Source organism: Lynx rufus, unplaced genomic scaffold (genome assembly GCF_022079265.1).
Source record: "Lynx rufus isolate CCGP_SWC_20201006 ecotype Redwood Valley unplaced genomic scaffold, mLynRuf1.p SCAF_16, whole genome shotgun sequence".
In the NCBI taxonomy this organism is placed as follows: Eukaryota; Metazoa; Chordata; class Mammalia; order Carnivora; family Felidae; genus Lynx; species Lynx rufus.
The window spans coordinates 21,842,243-21,862,970 of record NW_025814830.1 but is presented as its reverse complement, the minus strand read 5'-3'; the positions used below and the strand labels follow the sequence as shown (position 1 = coordinate 21,862,970).

General features: G+C 35.1%; 1 protein-coding gene across 7 annotated transcripts in view; it reads right to left on the bottom strand.

Annotated features, from left to right (window-relative positions):
• The window catches only part of PHKB (phosphorylase kinase regulatory subunit beta), a 269,916-nt gene that overhangs the window by 180,424 nt on the left and 68,764 nt on the right, over window positions 1–20,728 (bottom strand). For 6 of the 7 annotated variants that reach the window (XM_047078353.1, XM_047078347.1, XM_047078349.1 and 3 more), the window contains 3 exons: window positions 15,293–15,392; window positions 10,508–10,615; window positions 6,802–6,882 (listed from right to left, as the gene is read on the bottom strand). In XM_047078353.1, the coding sequence (XP_046934309.1) occupies window positions 6,802–6,882; window positions 10,508–10,615; window positions 15,293–15,392 (289 nt within the window). Of the gene's footprint in view, window positions 1–6,801; window positions 6,883–10,507; window positions 10,616–15,292; window positions 15,393–17,263; window positions 17,472–20,728 lie in introns of those variants that run through there. The other variant, XM_047078352.1, reaches the window with a different exon arrangement.

Genomic DNA, 20,728 nt, shown 5'->3' with positions numbered 1-20,728 from the left:
CTCAATCACAGCAAGCACATTCAATCTTGAAGTCTTAACACTTTTCTTTTCCTCTCCCTGAAGTGTTCTTCCTCTTATATTTGCACAACTTGTTACCTTATTTCATGAAGGTATTTGCTCAAGTGTTCTTTTTCAGAAAAGCCTAAAACTCAGTAGGGTCCTGATAACTCTACTTAAACAAGTTTTATAATTTTATTTCTATTTTCCCCTTACACTCAAATAATTTATATGTCACTACCTGATACTGTATATTTAATCATTTATTAATTCTATTTTCCTCACTAGAATGTGGACTTCATGACGTTAGAGACTAATCTCTTTTTTCACTGCCATTTTCTGAATGTTTAGTCCATTGTAGAAACTCAGTAAATATTTGTCAAATAATTGCATTATTCATGGAAGGGTACATAAATGAATACAGGCATCTGTACATATATAAATCTGTAAGCCCTGAGTCTTACCAGCTGCCCTCATTACTTGAACATGATGATGTCACTTGACATGTGTCATACATATCTGCTCAAGGTAAACAAAGATATAAGACTTACTGTCAGTATAGAAAATGACTCTATTGCCAGACCACACAGTTTAAATCCCAGCCCTGCCACTGACTGCAGAAAAGACCTTGGACAAGCCACTTACTGGCTCTTTGCATTACCTTTGTCATTCAAATGAAGATAGAAACTATATATACCTGATAGTGTTGAAAAGATTAAATGAATTTATATATATGCAAATCACTTTGAACAGTGACAACATATAATAAATGCTATACAAACGTTAGCTGTTATTATTGCTATGTATAATTTTGAGAAATAAGAATAATAGTATCTTTCTATTTTTAGAGAAAAGTGTCTGTAAATAGTTTGAGTAACATTCATTTTTCTGTGTATATTGCTGACATTCAGGAACTAAGCATATCTTGTAACATCTCTAAAATTACTCAAAGAGATTTACTCTTTTAAAAGACAGAGACCCCTCAAATTCAGCCTGTAAACCACTTCATACCAAAAAACAGCATCTATAACATAAAAGTAACTGTACAATAAACAGAAGCAAAAAAACTGCTAGTATTATAATAAAACATGCACACAAAGCAAAAGTCAAAAAACTCAGTAAATAATAGGAGTAGGAAAAATAATGACTATTTTTAAAATTAAAAATAAGTTTTAGTGTGTGAGGAAAAAAAAATCGTATCATAAAAAAGTCTCTAACAAAGTTCAACTAAAACTATTGCTTAGAATGCTGGCTCCCAATCTTCTCCAAATCCCACTATTTATGCTCCCCTCCCACACTGATTTGTATAATAAATATTACAAACTGGTGGAGGGTGACTTCTGAGGCTAGGTCATAAAAAACCCTGTACTACCATCATGCTTTGTTGAATCACTTCCTGTGGAGGAAGCTACTCGCCATATTGTAAAGACACTCAAGCAACTCTTTGGAGAGGCCTCTTGCCAACAGCCATGTGAGTGAGTCACCTTACAGGTGGGTCCTCTAGCCTCAGGAAAACCTTCAACAACCTGACTGACAGCTTCTGTGCAACAAATGAGAGACTGCATCTCAGCACGACCCTGCATAGCTGCTCTCAAATTCCTAACCTACAAAAACTATCAGATAATAAATGTTTATTAATTTTAAGCCACTAAATTCTGAGATAATTTCTCATACGTCAGTAGAGACTTAATAGATTAAGAAAGAAATTCCATGAGTCATTCAATCTGAAAACATCTGAAAAAAGCTTCTAGGTCAGATGGTAGAAGGTATATTTGCAAAACAAAAAGTAAATGACATGAGAGGCAGTCCTAAAGGAGACTCATCCAGGTCTCACGTTGAATAAGCACATGCTTTTGAACAGCATTTTTATTAGAAGACTTACAATCTGAAGAAGTAACTGACCATTCCTGAATAAACAAGTTTTCATTCATGGAAATAATATTCAAATATATTTGTCTAAATCATGGAAAGAGCCCAAATGTCCATCAACTGATAAATGGATAAAGAAGATTTTATATATACAATGAACTACTACTTGGCAACAAGACACAGTGAAATCCTGCCATTTGCAACAATGTGGATGGAACTGGAGGGTTTTTTTTTGCTAAGTGAAATATATGTCAAAGAAAGACAGACATCATATTTTTTCGCTCATAAGTGGAACTTGAGAAACTTAACAGAAGACTATGGGGGAGAGTTTCAAACAGAGAGGGAGGCAAACCCATAAGAGACTCTTAAATTCAGAGAACAAACTGAGGGTTAATGACAGGTGCAGGGAGAAGGAAAAATGGGTAATGGGCATTGAGGAGGACAACTGTTAGGATAAGCACTGGGTGTTGTATGTAAGTGATGAATCACAGGACTCTATATCCCTGAAACCAAGAGCAAACTGTGTACACTGTATGTTAGCTAACTTGACAATAAATTATATTAAAATATAATATAAGAGAACTGGAGCATGCAGGACTATTTCACAAACTTCTGTCAATTCAATTGGTTTGATAGACCATTCCAAGTATTACCCCCAATTAATTCTTATTTCTCCTTAAATTTTAAGATTGTAAGAAGACTATCCGAGGTTAGTTATTTTCTAAAATGATAAGACATTATGACTTGTGACCCATCGTTAAATAATACCAAAATTAGGGGCACCTGGGTGGCTCATCGTTTAAGTGTCCAACTTGGGCTCAGGTCATGATCTCCCGGTTTGTAAGTTTGAGCCCTGCGTCGGGCTCTGTGCTGACAGCTCAGAGCCTGGAGCCTGTTTCAGATTCTGTGTCTCACTCTCTCTCTGCCCCTCCCCTGCTCATAGTCTATCTCTCTCTCCATTTCTCAAAAAATTAAAAAAAATTATTTAATAAATAATGTTTAATAATAAACATTAAGATAAAAATTTAATAAGAATAAAAATTTAATAATAATAAATCAGTCATATAACAGCATGACACTGGAAAAGGGATTATGGAATCTATACGGGTAGTTTTTTCCACTTCCATGTATAAAGATTTATCCAATATAACATAACACTGAGACATATAATTAACAGATTTAATATCTTAATTAAAAACAAAAGCAAATCTAGGGGAGCATGGGTGGCTCAGTGGGTTAAGCATCTGACTTTGGCTCAGGTCATGATCTTGTGGTTTGTGAGTTCAAGTCCCACATCAGGCTCTGTGCTGACAATTCAGAGCCTGGAACCTGCTTCAGATTCTGTGTCTCCCTCTCTCTGCCCTTCCCCTGCTCATGCTCTCTCTCTTTCTCTCACTCAAAGAATAAATAAACATTAAAAAAAGTTAAAAAATAAATAAAAGCAAATCTAAAACTTAAGAAGGGGAACAAAATTTTAACCTTGTATATCTTCACTTTCAAAGTCCTCTTTAATATTTACAGTTGTGGGGTCGCCAAACTGTGGTTTTCAACCAAAAAGCAAGAAAAAATTATCTTAAACATAAAGCAAAAAATCATTTGTTATACAAATTGGGGGGTGGGTCCTTGATTTTTTAAATAAAGTAAGTTTCTCTGGACGTATTTCTGAATGATTCTTGATTCTTTTAATCTACTTTTAGGAAATTTATTTGTGGAAAATGTCATGAAACAAGACATTGAATTACATGTGGTAGTTCATTACATTTCTCCACTCCAACAAATGTGAGTTATCCCCATTAATAGAGGGAAGGACAGACTTAGGTGAACTTTACGGTGTATATATATATATACGGTATATATACACACACATATACATATATATATGTATAAGACATAAACTTTTATTAAAATATGTAATTTTAACATACATTATGGGTTTCTGTCCAGATAAAGAAGAGAAAGCAAGTAAGAGTGCCAGGAAAGAACTATAGAAGGTTGCCTCTTTCACAGTTTTTTATTTATTTGTTTATTTTATTTAATTTTTTTTAAAAGTTTATTTATTTTGTGACAGAGAGACAGCGTGAGGAGGGGAGGAGCAGTGAGAGAGGGAGACACAGAATCTGAAGTAGGCTCCAGGCTCTGAGCTGTCAGCACACAGCCCATGTGGGACTCGAACTGACAGACCACGAGATCATGACCTGAGCCGAAGTCCTACGCTCAACCGACTGAGCCACTCAAGCACCCTCACGGATTTTTTTCTTTTTTCTTTAAATAAAAATCCAATTTGCAAAAGTTCACGGCAATACTTCTATAGACACCAATTTATACTGGGTAACCACAAGACATAGCACATGAAATACGCTAATGTTCCTGCCTTTAGGAAATATGTTCCCCAGCAAGATTCATGAGCTCAAACACTGGCACTCACTATTTTACACACCACCGTAAGAAGCATACCCTTAAGACAATGGCCTTGGGGCGCCTGGGTGGCTCAATTGGTTAAGCGTCCAACTTAGGCTTAGGTCATGATATCCCAGTTTGTGAGTTCGAGTCCCGCACCGGGCTCTGTGCTGACAGCTCGGAACCTGGAGCCTGCTTCGGATTCTGTGTCTCCCCCTCTCTCTCTGCCCTTCCTATGCTTGTTCTGTGTCTCTCTGTCTCTCTCTCTTAAAAATAAATAAATAAACGTTAAAAAAAAAAAAGACAATGGCCTTTTCCTTAAGGAAATACAATATGGGTACAAAGTGTATAAAAACAAGAGAATCGGGAAAGATATGATGATAAGCTGTTAAATTAAGGAAAATGATTCATTAAAAAAATAGGGGCGCCTGGGTAGCTCAGTCGGTTAAGCATCTGACTTCAGCTCAGGTCATGATCTCACAGTCTACAAGTTCGAATCCCATGTCGGGCTCTGTGCTGACAGCTCAGAGATTGGAGACTGCTTCAGATTGTGTCTCCCTCTCTCTCTGCCCCTCATCTGCTCACACTCTCTCTCTTTCTCAAAAATGAACACACAAAAAATTTTTTTTAAATAAACCAAAGTGTCGACAGTATGTATATTACGTGTCTGTGTGTGTGTGTTGGGTATGTATGTAAACTCTGTAGTCTTCAATCCTAAAAAAATAAAGATTTGGGTAAATTAAAAATTTGACAGTAAATAGAGAAAGGTCTATAGGTTGTCCTGAGATATGATGTGGTTGGGAATGAAGAAAAGAGGCAGGGCTACAAACCTGCCATTCGGGGTATAGGTTATAATTAAAAAGAAATGGTTCCAAGTTGTACTATCTTACAAAGGATTCACTTCTCTGAAATAATTAGATAGAAGGAATTTCATTCTCTGAAAGATTCTATGCAGGACCATTTATTGCTTCTTGATATAATTTCTGACACAGTACATACAAACTCAAGGAAAAAGATGGTGAGCCTCAATAACATGTTTTGTTATTCTAGGATTTTAAGTATACATGTTAAAGGCCTATTGAAATTTGTTACATAAAAATTTTATATCTACTGAATAAAAACTGTAAGGGTAAGGAAAAAAATTAAAAAAAGACAAAAGAAAGCTTAAGAAGAAGATATCAAAATTGCTTAAGTATATTCAAATCATATAAAAAAGAATGGAAAGGGTAAAGCAGTATCACATTTTTGAAAACAGTTGATAACTGAAGATTTAAAATGAACTATGGTAGTTATGGAGAAAGCAAAAAATAAAATGTTAAAAATTAAAAATTAAGACAAACTGCCAAACAAAACAATGTTACCACTAACTAAGGCAATCTTACCACTACTATCAGTGACATTACTGGGAAGCCACTTGTAATTTTCGATGTTAGTTGTTGCTTCTAATAATGGATATCTTGGAATTTCTTAGAAAAACTCTATGCGCTGGTTCTGGGATCCCTTCTGTCCTTAGAATCAAGCTTCTTCCATTTGTTTTGTGTTTTAGGATGCTGCTTAAATTGGTCTGAAAAAGGACTCTTCCGCACCTTCCCCAACCCAAAATCTCTGAATACCACTATTTCACAATACTATAAAAACTGAGAACTATTTGGATGAAATAAAATATGTAATTCTTTGATAGATCAAACAGAAGAAACCATAAGTGGGTACTATTAATTACTTCTTTACTATTTATCTGAGCATCTAAATAGACTCTCCTTAGTATTAAAAAAGCACAACAGGAAGGATGTAAAAGACTATACACTACTGGAGGACAGGACTACATATACCATTTCACAGCACCCTCACTGCAGTCCCATGATGACTGGGGTGTTAATTTTATAATACATTTGTTCTCCCTGAATGGATCATCGCACAGAAATAATAACAAGTATATATAGCATACCTGCTCTTTGATGGAGTCTTACTCTATGTACAATTTCAACAATAAAAACGTTTTGCTCCCACTGTGGCATATTTCAAAATGTGTCAGCATGTGCATCTGTTCAAGCATTAGTGCCTATGAAAGGGATGCTTTTCATCTTTTCAAATTTTCTAATAAGAACATTGTATTGATTTTTTAAAAAAACATCAAGAAACCTACTGAGGTTCCCACAAAAAAATTATATAAGTATCTTTTTACTTTTAAAAAGATGGATTACAAAAAGCAGCAATATGAAAAAAAAAGACAAAAAATCTCTAAGAAAATTTGCAAATGCTATTTTACCTTCACTGTTACTAAAATTTTCTGAAAGTTAACAAGTTAATATTTCATTCAGATCACCTGAAGCAGAGACTTCATAGGTGTAAAGCTTTGCAATCTTCATATATTTCATTCATTTTTAGAGTGCTTCGCATTGAAAATATAAACATTCTTGATCCCACATCCAAAATCCAATATCTGATTATATGAATAAGTCTTTTATAAAATAAGTTTTAAAAAGGAAAAAAGATATTTTCAGAGATGAAATTTACCACTAGAATTTGGGAAATTCATACCTCATCAGTGTTATAGATAATCTGGAGTCCTGAGGAAATCATTTCCACAAGGTAAAGGAGATAGAGTGACACTGTATTTATCTGAAAAACAATATTAAAAGGTTAAAGGAAGTAAAAGAAAGACTATGTTATGAAGGAGCTAAAATTACAAGTCATTTGCTCTAATAGTGGCAAACAAAAACTATTTCTTTTTTTAGTTCCTAATAAAATCCCAGCTTTGAATATAAAACTCTAAAATCCTCAAATTCCCTGTGATGGTTAATATCTGATTAGGAAAATGGCCACAAATAGAACTGTTAGCAACTGTTTCTGTAACATTTGTTTTAGAAGATTTATTTTCAAATTCTGAGTCTAATGTACCCTACTTTGAAGTAGTTTTGCCCCACAGGCAGCTATGTAATGTCAATTCATCTCAAATGTATATAAATGAAAAAGTTATTTGGCATGTAAGACATTAGGACTTTGCCAGTACACCATAAATAATAGGCAGCAAATCTTGAAAACAGTCTTATTCTCAGAGAATGCACAATTGATGTAAGCAACTGCAGGGACATACTGATTTTAATCAATGGTATAGCATAGAATTTAAAATATATTTATGAACAAATGAGTTTTATAAACAAATGACTTACTTTTTTCTTTTAGTCTGTCTATTAAAGATAGACATTATATGATAGAAAAGAAAATAAAGACAATAATGTCCACTTTAACAAAAAAAGATTCTCACAAAAATCCTGAAGGGGATGTGTAAATTGTCCTAAGTAAACAAGTAGTGAAAGATAAACACTACAACAAAGACAAACCTTGAAAATATGCTAAAGAAGCCAGTCACAAAAGACCATATATTGTATGATTCCATGTATATGAAATTTACAGAATAGGAGTATTTATAGAAATAGAAAGACTGGTGATTGCCTAGGGCGGGGGGCTTTGGGGGAGATGGGGAGTGACTGCTAATGAGCACAGATTTCTTTATGGGATAATGAGAATATTCTGAAATTGACTATGATAGTGGTTGTACAACTCTGTATTATAAAAACCAATGAATTGTACACTTTAAATAGGTGAGTTGTATGTTATATGAATTGTTTCTTATAAAGCTGTTATATAATAAACAAATACATACATAGGAAACAGTAAAAAATTAGCTAGGAAAATGATTATTTAAAAACAAAGAGAAAGCACAATGTAATTTTGTTCTTATGTGATTCTAACCCAGAAGATTATGACCCTCCCACAGCTTTGGTGTCTTGTACCTTCCTCAACTTTCCTCCAATCCTTACCAAGGAACGGACAGAAAGCTGGGGCAGAAAATTATTTGTGTCTGAGACGCCTTGGACAAAGCATGCCTGTGCTATCAGGTGTGTTGGGTATCTTTGCCCAATCATCTTTGCCTTAGACATCTTTGTCACAAGCATTTTACTGCAAACATTTTCAGTGTGCATATTTTCTCCACTAAACTAAATGGCCATGAGGCAATTTGGCCATAAAAGATAAAAAAATAACTGGTTGACAGTTTGATTTGACAGTTTGGTTTTATTTCTCCATTGATGTGAAACTCCCACTTTTATATTATATGTCTTATATTTTCATAATCATCTTTTTGTATTCCATACTTTTTATATTATATAAATCTTAGACCTCATAATGGTCTATGTAATGACACAGAGTTTTGAACCCACATTTCCCAGAGAACCATCAAATGCCTAGGAATAAACATGTGACAAGATGCCAAGAACAAACAACAGGGTAGATGTCTTTCACAACGCAATGCAAAGACCAATTACAAATATGCACCCTAGTATTTGGAAACTGATATCCCTCTCAGTGAAGGAAGAAATTTTAGTGAATAATGAAAAAAATTAATGCCAAATGAGGAGAAAATCAACAAGTAAGAAAGATGTATTAACTCTGAACCAAAGATTTTGAAAACAAATGCTCAGGTACATCCAAAAAATAAAACCAGTTATTTGCACAATGTTCCCATGAATCTATCCATATTTTAAATGCATTTAGCGTTTGGTATTTCACAAAAAAGACTTTTTAATTTTGTCATTCGTTTTTCATGTTATATTATGTCCTTTTTAATGTCCCTCTTTTATTTTTGTGATTTTATCTTTCAAAGTAAAATTGCCTTACAGCCAATTAGTTATGCGGTGAAAATACATGCAGCGAAAATTCTTGCAGCAAAGATGCTCACTGAAACTACCTAAAACCACCACCAGGTCCTGGCAGAGTAGGTGGCTCTCTCAGGAAGCAGAACTATCCTAGATGTCTCCTGACTTCTCAGCATTCAAAGTCCAGTGGGTGTAAGGGTCTTGTCAAGGTCCAAGTAAGCCAGACAGAACAAGATTCTGGGTTTAGGTTTTTTAGACTGACATAAACTTTTGAGTGGCCCTTCTCAGAACATGGTGGAAAAGAGCTTCAAACCACTGCCAGGTTTACCCAAATATTTTCTTACATGTAAACACTGATACTGTCCTATTAGAAATGACTTCAAAGGAATTTCATCACTATGGATAACCATTTACAAACTACACTTCCAAGAGCTCTTTGCTCTCATTTCTGGGATGCTTCTGTGAGAAAATATCATCAAGTGGCAAACTGTACAAAAACAGCCAAATAACAGGTTGACCAGCATTTATTTAAAATCTGCTATGAGCCAGGCACTAAGCTTAAATTCTGGGATACAAAAATAAATGAACCATTATCTTCTGGAAATCCTATTTCAAACAGTAAACATATTTGTCAAAGCAAAAGGTACATAAAACCTAATTATGCTATAATTATAAGGAGAAGGTTGAGCAACATATAATACTAATAATTCCCCAAGGAATTGGTTAGAAATAAGTGTAAGAGTTTCTGCCACATAGAAATGGGGACACTGTGCTTTCTATGTCTACAGAAGTCATACTAAAGTAAGACATTTCAGATCTCTAGAGAGAGAGGGACTATAAAAAGGACATACTCTTATTTTAGTAAGGAATATATGAATAATAAGTATTCTGTCCTAAAGACAGCAGAATCAAATGATGAGCAGGAAGAAAACTCATTAAAGATAAATAGCATATATAATACTTATAACCTAAAAACAAGGCAACAGGATGTCCAGCTAAAAGGAGTACACAGATATGAGAAAAAAAAAAAGTGAAAACAAAATAAAATCCTAGAGTGCATGGTTACCCTAGGTATAAAATTTAATATAATATATAAGACAAAATTTATAGACTCCAGCAATGCCTTTTGGAATTACATTTTAGGGGTATGTTTATAGCTTTGTTGAAGGTTGATATATCAAAAATGAGCTGTCATGTAACAAAAATTTATGATTTGCTGTTATATCACTGTCAACTGTCTTTTATTCCCTAGTTCCTACGTGTTGAAGTACTTCTAAATTTTATAAGTGCAAGCTTTTGTCATGGAAAAAACTGTGAGAGCCCTTCTTTTAGACAGTAATAATATTATAAACCATCCACTTGCCCTTTTTTGCTTGCAGACCAAGACCTCAGTCTGACTTAATGCTCAATCACAATAACTAACTCAGCCCTGGCAGTTTTCATTTCACTTCTCCATTTTATGGTTGGTTTTCTACTTTTATTTTAAACAATTTATGAAATCTACTTTATGAAATTTATAAATACCCTAAAATCTTCTACAACCTGAGTGCACACAGAGAAGAAGAAAACCTGTAGTCTTCTCCTTTTACCTGAAGATGGCCATATTCCTCATGGGAGAGGATCTCATCTCCCGTATGCACATTGAAAACAGAGTGAAGACAGGTTGCTGGGCGTGGGTCCTGCTTAAACTGCTGGACCTAGAATCAAACACAAAATTCAAATAGTACTCATAACTCACATTTTCATCCAACTTTGGAAGTTATAAATTATTTTTCATGAAACTTTTTAATGACGAAAGCTATAGCTTAAAAGCAGAGGACAGAGGAAAGCAGAAATGTTATTTTTTTCTAAAGAAAGCAAACAGAAAAAAACTCATAACTACTAATTTTAATAGTTAACATGATTGTTGAATATTTAATTATTTCACAAATAGCAAATAAAGTGTAGTAGGGACCTTGTTAACGTGGTAGCAATGGCTTTTGCAACCGTTTTGCATCATTTTATTTTAGAGTCAAATAATGGTTTAGTCTGTGGGACAGGATTTCAGTGATTACAATCCACTGTATTGCTATTTGAAAATGCTTCTATGATACTCAATGAAAAAGTGCTTCAAATCTCATTCTAATTCAGTTGGTGTTCAAAACTTCAAATGCTATTTCCTTCTCTAAGGATCACAAATTGTAACCTATGCTCCTTTCTTCTCATTTCCTTTGCCACATATACTCTCCTTACAAGGCACCAATTCCAAGAGAACATAGATCATACCTGTACTTATCAACTGCATATAAAATCTAACCATTTTAGAATACTAAGTAAATGCTAAATGACCTAACAACCTCCAAGGGAAAAAAAAATCTATCTACTTTTTTAGGGCTTGTTCAATTCAATTTGGCAAACATTTTCTGATACCAATCATATGCCAAGTACTATGCCAGCCCCTGAAATTATGAGATGAATAAAAACAGAGAATGGATAGAATAACACAAAGCTATATGTGAAGCTTTTCCTCCTTGAAAAGATATGTGATGATAATATCTGCATGGTTATGACTTTGTCTTGTTTCACTTGGCTAAGAAAGCACATGGAGCTATATTCTCTTCCTCACCTTCAAATTTCTTCTCATATTTAAAACTCTATCTCCAAAAAACACCTTCTTTTATAAAGTCCCTTCTGAACTGTACCTCAAATTCCTTTCCCTGGACTCCTACATCAGGGTGCTTATTCTTCAAAATTTCTTCTTTTTATACACTCTTACTATCTTTAAGCTTCTACAAGTTACACTATCCGATATGGAGCTACTAGCTATAGGCAACTAATTAAATTACAATTAAACAAAGTTTAGAAATTCAGTCCCTCATTTACACTGACTACATATCAAATAGCCGTATGTGCTTAGTGGCTTCTTCAAAGTTCAACACAGTAATACAGAGCATGTCTACCATCACAGAAAGTTCACTGGACACTACTGTGCTAAAGGGCTAATATATTTTTGCACACCCTCAAGAGCCCTGCAAATACCCCATAAACAAATGCATAGCCTTCCTTATGACTGAAGTCAAGAAAATGAAAGCAAGGCCCTACCATTAGATAGTTAGGAATGAGAGGATGAGGATGAAGGTAGAGATGTATATCTTCTATCTATAAAATGACCAAGACATCCAGTATTAACAGAAGAAGATGAGAAGGCTATCCATTCTCAGTATCTGAAACTGCTGGCAACAGTCTTAGGCTACACAAATAGAAATCAATGCGGTCACCCCTTTTACACTACCATGATTATTATCTCAAAGTGATGAACATTACTCTGGGCTCTCAGACAAAAATATGCTTAAATTAAAATAAAATACATTTTGCCTATTGATAAAGATCTAAAAGAATAAGGTTTTTATCAGTTTAAGAAAGTTATTACGACAGGGCACCGGGGTGGGTAAGTCATTTAAGTGTCCAACCCTTGATTTCAGTTCAGGTCATGGTCTTAACAGTTCATGAGATTGAGCCCTGTGAAGGGCTCTGTGCTGACAGCTTGGAGACTGTGTGGGATTCTCTCTCTCTCCGTCTGTCTCTACCCATCCCGTGCTTGTATGAGCTCTCTCTCTCTCTCAAAATAAGTAAATAAACATTAAAAAAAAAAAAGTTATTGCTACAGTTGATAACATAGTGTTTGTCATTTGTCTTCAAGATACACAAGTACCCAGTATGACAATTTATATTCAATCACTGTGCCAGGGGAAAAGAAGAAGACCCAAACTATAGAAGCTTTGAAAATTAATGAGGCATTATTATATGTGAATTGTAGAGAACAACTATTCTTGAAATCAGTAAAAAAACAAAACAAAAACAAAAACAAACAAACAAAAAAAAACAAGGGACATTAATCAGTATTTTATATGTTGGGCACCTGGAAAGGAAAATAAAAATAAAGAACAATTAAGGCAAAATTTTCTAAACCAAAAAAATCTAAAATAATGTTTTCTCAACTTGTATTTTTAGATTTTTCCTGGAAACTTAAATAACTGTGAATAAACAGCTTATCATTTATGAAAAGGTGAGTAATTTGTCATCCATTCTTAATTTATAGACCTAACATAGAATTTAGGTGGGAATATCATCTCATAAGGGAATCCCGGAAGAATAAATTTTATAAAATTTTAATGACTTTTAATAAACTAGAAACTACTCAGTAACATTTTAGACAAATTTTTTTATATAGATAGCTAGGGACAGAAACATTCATATCCCATTATAAAGGAAATCTTTGCCTTCCAAACTACTCAAAGCAAATTGAATTTATTTTGAAAAATTCTGAATACTTCTCCCAGGGGTGGGGGTGGGGGTGGGGATGGTATTAGAAAATAGAGTAAATGAGAGAATATGAACATTTAAAGGTAAAAAACAATTCCTAATATGACTAAGTAGGCATTAAGATAAGTGGAAAGATAATAATAGAAATCAGATTGCTCTACATTCTGCAAATCAAGGACAACTCTATTCATTCAAATGCATAATGAATTAAAATCTTTTCAGTAGTATTTTTAGAAAATGTGTCAGGAAGCATGTCATGATTTTACTTCAGAAGACAAAGAAAATAAACCTTAAAGTCAAATAAAAAATTATTGCTATAAATACACTTCACGTTAGTTTTACAAAAAAGGCAAAAAATATATATTTCACATTTTAAAATATGCAAACATATTTTAAATATTCTACTACATATTTCTACAGCTGCAGAATCATGAAGAAAATGGTGGGCATCAATGAGGTGAAGGTTTGGTAGCAGGCAGTGAGCCAGGCATGTGTGGTTAAATCTCTGAGTCAGTCCTTCACAGTCACATGTGAATTATGAAAATATCCTTCATTCCTACTCTAGAAGGTTATGGGGATCAGAAAGATTACAACAATAAAAATGCTTTAAAATATGTAAAACCCTGTATTTTGTGGTATGCATACATACCTAATCCTAATATGATCTACACCTTCTTACAACTCACATTTACTTTGTCTAACATCATAACTACATAAAGGAAAGAAATGTTAATTCTTTATAATTTAAGAAATTCAAGGCAGTTTAAGCTGTATTCAAAAGAACACATAATTGTGAAGATTGGTTAGTAAGGTTGAGTAATATTCAGAAAGGGATATTAACAATTGGTTAAGCCACAAAGACCCTTTTTTATCATCATTTCCTTCCTTTTGATAAACATTACTTATTTAAGTCTGTCAGCATGCTTAATAAACATATGAAATTCACTGGTCTCACAATGTTTCCTTGAGAAAAAAGTTAATTCACAGACATTAAGCATTCATGAGATGATAAATGTAAAATAAACAGTAAACTTCCCACACTTAGGAAAAAAAAATTAATCACAATTACTTCAATATATATGACATACTAGTTTAAGTCAAGTATGACAATATGATTTATTTCAAGCACTGAAAAACCTTTATAATAATGATTTGCAAAGTCAAATCTCAGTAGACAATTACAGGTTTGTTACATATCTCTATTATGAGCTGGTGAATAAATTTACTTTTTCTGCCAACTAACATTTTCTTGTTGCCACATTCTGATAGAGTATAATTTTTTTTCAGTTTTGACTTCAGATACAGATCGTAAAAAATATACAATCACAAAAACTTAATGTAATATTTACATAAAAACATAAAATATTAAGTGATAAAAACATAAAACATTCATAATTACTAATGTACATCTTTGCTACTGAATCATCAAACCTGGGGATGATCTTGGAGACTCATATACTCACTGATGTATATGGACCCAGGGACACAGATATGTAGGTAAGTAGGAGAATTATCATCTTATATTTGCATAGAATCTTAGACTTTTTATTATGTATATTATTTTAATAATTATTATAATTACTGATTTTTATGTATATTATTTTACTTTCCACAATATCCCTGTAAAATCTGCTATTTTCTCAGCCAAAAATTCCTGTCCTCTTTACATGTAAATGATGAAGTATTTTTAAAGTTCAATTAAGCCAGGGCAAGCACATGTGCAAAAGGATTTGGATAAGAATTTTCTTAAGTAATATATTGGTTACAATTATGGATATTGTAACGTTCCTGAGAAACTGAGTCTTTATCAAGCAAACACCAGATCCAACATACAAACAAATTAAAGCCTAAATAACAATTCTCAGTCACCTCTTGCTTACGGTGTTTCTTTAATTTCAGTATTTCAAACCCTGGGCTGGGAAGGCAGGGCTGTTTTAAGCTATCTAGACTGCTCTAGGATGTGACTTTACCTTTTGAAAGTACATTCTTCTTTAGAAGATGCTATTGCTATACTGGTTAAATTAATCCTTCAGAACGATGTGAGAATTCCAGTCCACACTACAGTGTTTTACCTTATCGGCCTGACGCATATAGCAGTAGAGAATTCCTCTCATACATTTTATAGCCGAGTGCTCCAGCTCATGGGTCCTTCCCTTGTCATCATCAATGCGCCTGGGTAAGAGAGATAACTCATGAAACAAATTGGAAATGCATTTGAAAAGGAAGCAGAGCTTCCAGTAATTAAGTATTTAACTATCTGACTAATCCTATGTTCTGGCCACATCTACTAATTCTGTAACAGTGAAACTCCATTTTCCCAGCAGATGTAGAAATGCTGCAATTAAAAAAAAAAAAAAAAAAAAAAGTCCTATGATGAAACTTGTGTTGATTTCTCCTTCTTTTAAGGAAGTTAGCCAATTGCTTCAAAATAGCATACAATATTTCTACACTGACTCGGCTAAAACTTTAAAGGATATTCTAAATTGGAAAAACCAACCAAAAGATTTTTTTTTAATATGCTGTTACAGAGTAGAGGCGATTTTTAACACCAATCCCTTTAGGTTATGCAATGGTTGGATTCAAGGCAACACAGATTAATGTAGGCACATGCGTTCTTTGGTCTATGATGTGTTTAATAATGTCAAGGTGGGCACTTTAGTCAAAGATTCCTTTAAAAAAACACACATCCAGTATGACACATGATGTATTTGGGCAGTATTATACTCTTGGGTCTTAGTTTAAAATCAATCGACCATTGTTTATATCTCTTGCTTTTAAAAAGAAAAAAATCAGTTAAAATGTAAGTATTTAGCAAGGTGAAGATATTCTTCTAACTTTAGGTTCCTTTTTTACCATGGATCAAAAGGTAGATGACACTTAACCATGACTGAAAAATGAAAGGAACTTATTCATTGTTTCACTGAATCTTAACTAAAATATCTGGCACTCATCCTCCCTTGATAAAAAGTATCACCCATCTCCTTAAAAAGTAGACTACAATTTCTTCCTATTCTAACTGCGAATCTCATATACCACTATGAGAAACAATAATGATCATTTTAACATAGCACTGTCAATGTCAGACAAAAGTAAGTTGCTATTAGAATATCATTCCTTCCTCAAATGCAGGTACTGTAGTAAAACTACCATGACTTTGCTCCATGATCTATTTTTCTGTCTAATGTCCAACACGTTTTTTTTTTTTTTTTTAATTTTTTTTCAACGTTTATTTATTTTTGGGACAGAGAGAGACAGAGCATGAACGGGGGAGGGGCACAGAGAGAGGGAGACACAGAATCGGAAACAGGCTCCAGGCTCTGAGCCATCAGCCCAGAGCCTGACGCGGGGCTCGAACCCACGGACCGCGAGATCGTGACCTGGCTGAAGTCGGACGCTCAACCGACTGCGCCACCCAGGCGCCCCTAACACGAGTGTTTTAATAGAGGCAAATTATAGCACAGGTAACAGTGGACCATACAAGAGAAAGAGCATACTTCGGGTAGAATAAACTCAATGAAATCTGTGTCCAATTCCAACCTCATCTAAAAATAAAAAAAATAAAATTCAAGTTTTTCTAAAATTGTCTTTTTTTAAGTTTATTTATTTATTTTGAGAGAAAGAGAGAGAGAGAGAGAGAGACCCAGGCAAAGAAAGAATCCCAAGGAGATTCCACCCTGACAGCCCCATTCAATACGAGGCTCGAACTCACAAACTCTGAGATCACAACCTGAGCCAAAGTCAAGAGTCAGACACTTAACTGACAGAACCACCAGGCACCCCATTAAATTGTCTTTAAAATAATTTTCTGCCCCTAATTTTAATAAGTATTTAAACAAAACTAAAATATTCCAGAATAAATCAGCCACTATGAAGAGTTCTTCTCTTTTAATGAAGTTCCCCTATTTCTCCTTTCTTCACCAAATAAAGTAGAAACCAGAAGAATATTTCACTTCTGACTGAGAAAGTAAAACAAACAAACAAACAAACAAAAAAACAGGTGCATTTGAGTAAAAACATTTAGGCTGCCAGGATATATTTATTACCTTTTCACAGATTTAAGGTGAATATGATGACCAGAAATAATTCCTTTATTTTCTACCAGGATCTAGCAATATTCCACTCTCCTTAATAAGCTCTGTGGAGGTAAACTCAAGTTTTAATATGATCTGATGTATACTTTTAATTCTAAAAAATGAATAAATGGAAGAATAATAATCCGTGAATTTACTTATCACACACTTCAAAAACATGTCCTAAAAACAAGGACATTTGCCTTCATAACCATAATATTATCACCACACCCAAGGAATTTAATATTGTTACTAAATTATCTAATGTATATGCTATATCAAATTTACCCAAATATACCCAAGATATACCTTTTAGGATTTATTTCTAATGTGGGATACAATAAAAGATTGCATTTGAGTGCCATGTTTATTTTGTTGACTAATTTAACATTTTATTGCCTTTTTCTTTTTTTAAATGAAGTATGATTAACATACAGTGTTATATTAGTTTCAGGTGTATAATATAATGAGTCAACAATATGGTATTCAATATTCCTGAAGATAAGTGTATTCTTTTTTTTTTTTCCTTCAACGTTTGTTTATTTTTGGGACAGAGAGAGACAGAGCGTGAACGGGGGAGGGGCAGAGAGAGAGGGAGACACAGAATCGGAAACAGGCTCCAGGCTCTGAGCCATCAGCCCAGAGCCTGACGCGGGGCTCGAACTCCCGGACCGCGAGATCGTGACCTGGCTGAAGTCGGACGCTTAACCGACTGCGCCACCCAGGCGCCCCAAGATAAGTGTATTCTTGATCTCCTTTATCTATTTCGCCTATCCCCCCCATCCACCTACCTACTCTCTGGCAACTACCAGTTTGTTACCTGCATTTAAGAGTATGGTTTTGGGGCGCCTGGGTGGCGCAGTCGGTTAAGCCTCCGACTTCAGCCAGGTCACGATCTCGCGGTCCGTGAGTTCGAGTCCCACGTCAGGCTCTGGGCTGATGGCTGGGAGCCTGGAGCCTGTTTCCGATTCTGTGTCTCCCTCTCTCTCTGCCCCTCCCCCGTTCATGCACTGTCTCTCTCTGTCCCAAAAATAAATAAAAAAACGTTGAAAAAAAAAAAGTATGGTTTTTTGTTTGCCTATTTTTTGTTTGTTCATTTATTTATTTGGTTTCTTAAATTCCACATATGAATGAATAAACCCACACTTATATGGTTGATTAATATACAACAAAGGAAGTAATAATGTGTAATTGGGAAAAGGCAGTCTCTTCAATAAATGGTGCCAGGAAAACTAAAGAGATACATGCAAAATAATAAAACTGGACGAGTTCCTTACACTGCACACAAAAATAAACTCCAAATGAATTACTGTGAGACACAAAACCATAAACCTTTTTTTAAATTAATTAATTAATTTTTAAAAATATGAAATTTATTGTCAAATTGGTTTCCATACAACACACAGCACTCATTCCAACTGGTGCCCCCCTCAATACCCATCACCAACACTCCCATCCCTCCCAACCCCCATCAACCCTGTTTGTTCTCAGTTTTTAAGAGTCTCTTATATTTTGGCTCCCTCCCTCTATAACTGCTTTTTTTCCCCCCTACCCCATGGTCTTCTGTTAAGTTTCTCAGGATCCACATACGAGTGAAAACATATGGTATCTGTATTTCCCTGTATAACTTACTTCACTTAGCATAACACTCTCCAGTTCAATCCACGTTGCTACAAAAGGCCAGATTTCATTCTTTCTCATTGCCACGTAGTATTCCATTATGTATATAAACCACAATTTCTTTATGCATTCATCAATTGATGGACATTTAGCCTCTTTGCATTAATTAGGCTATTGTTGAAAGTGCTGCTATAAACATTGGGGTACAAGTGCCCCTATGCATCAGCACTCCTGTATCCCTTGGGTAAATTCCTAGCTGTGCTATTGCTGGGTCACAGGGTACATCTATTTTCACTGTTTTGAGGAACATCCACACTGTTTTGAGAGCGACTGCACCGGTTTGCATTCCCACCAACAGTGCAAGAGGGTTCCCATTTCTCTACATCCTCGCCAGCATCTATAGTCTCTTGATTTGTTCATTTTGGCCATTCTGACTGGTGTGCAGTGATAACTGTGGTTTTGACTTGTATTTCCCTGATGAGGAGCGACATTGAGCATGATTTCATGTGCCTGTTGACCATCTGGATGTCCTCTTTAGAGAAGTGTCGACTGATGTCTTCTGCCCATTTCTTCACTGGATTATTTGTCTTTTGGGTGTGCAGTTTGGTAAGCTCTTTATAGATTTTGGATACTAGCCCTTTGTCTGATATGTCATTTGCAAATATCTTTTCCCATTCTGTTGCGTGGCTTTTAGTTCTGTTGATTGTTTCCTTGGCAGAGCACAAGCTTGTCATCTTCATGAGGTCCCAACAGTTCATTTTTGCTTTTAATTCCCTTGCCTTTGGGGATATGTCATGTAAGAAATTACTGCGGCTGAGGTCAGAGAGGTTTTCTCCTATTTCTCCTCTAGGGTTTTGATGGTTTCCTGTCTCACATTCAGGTCCTTTATCCATTTTGAGTTTACTTTTGTGAATGGTGTGAGAAGGTGGTCTAGATTCATCCTTCTGCATGTTGCTGTCCAGTTCTCCCAACACCATTTGTTAAAGAGACTGTCTTTTTTCCATTGGATATCTTTCCTGCTTTGTCAAAGATTAGTTGGCCATACGTTTGTGGGTCTAGTTCTGGGGTTTCTATTCTATTCCATTGGTCTATGTGTCTGTTTTTGTGCCAATACCATGCTGTCTTGATGATAACGGCTTTGTATTAGAGGCTAAAGTCTGGGATTGTGATGCCTCCCACTTTGGTCTTCTTCTTCAAAACTACTTTGGCTATTCGGGGCCTTTTGTGGTTCCATATGAATTTTAGGATTGCTTGTACTAGTTTTGAGAAGAATGCTGGTGCAATTTTGATTGGGATTGCACTGAATGTGTAGATAGCTTTGGGTAGTATTGACATTTTGACAATGTTTATTCTTCCAATTATTGAGCACGGAATGGTTTCCATTTCTTTATGTCTTCTTCAATTTTCCTCATAACAATTCTATAGTTTTCAGCATACACATCTTTTACTTCTTTGGTTAGGTTTATTCCTAGGTATTTTATGCTTCTTGGTGCAATTGTGAATGGGATCAGTTTCTTTGTCTTTCTGTTGCTTCACTATTAGTGTTAAAAATGCAACTGATGGAGACATCCTGGGAAGATGGCGGCATAGGAGGATGCTAGGCTCACCATGCGTCCTGCTGATCACTTAGATTCCACCTACAGCTGCCTAAATAACCCAGAAAACCACCAGAAGACTAGCAGAATGGAGTTTCCGGAGCCAAGCGCAGACGAGAGGCCCACGGAAGAGGGTAGGAAGGGCAGCGAGGCAGTGTGCGCTCCACGGACTGGCGGGAGGGAGCCTGGGTGGAGGGGCGGCCCGCCAGCCAAGCAGAGCCCC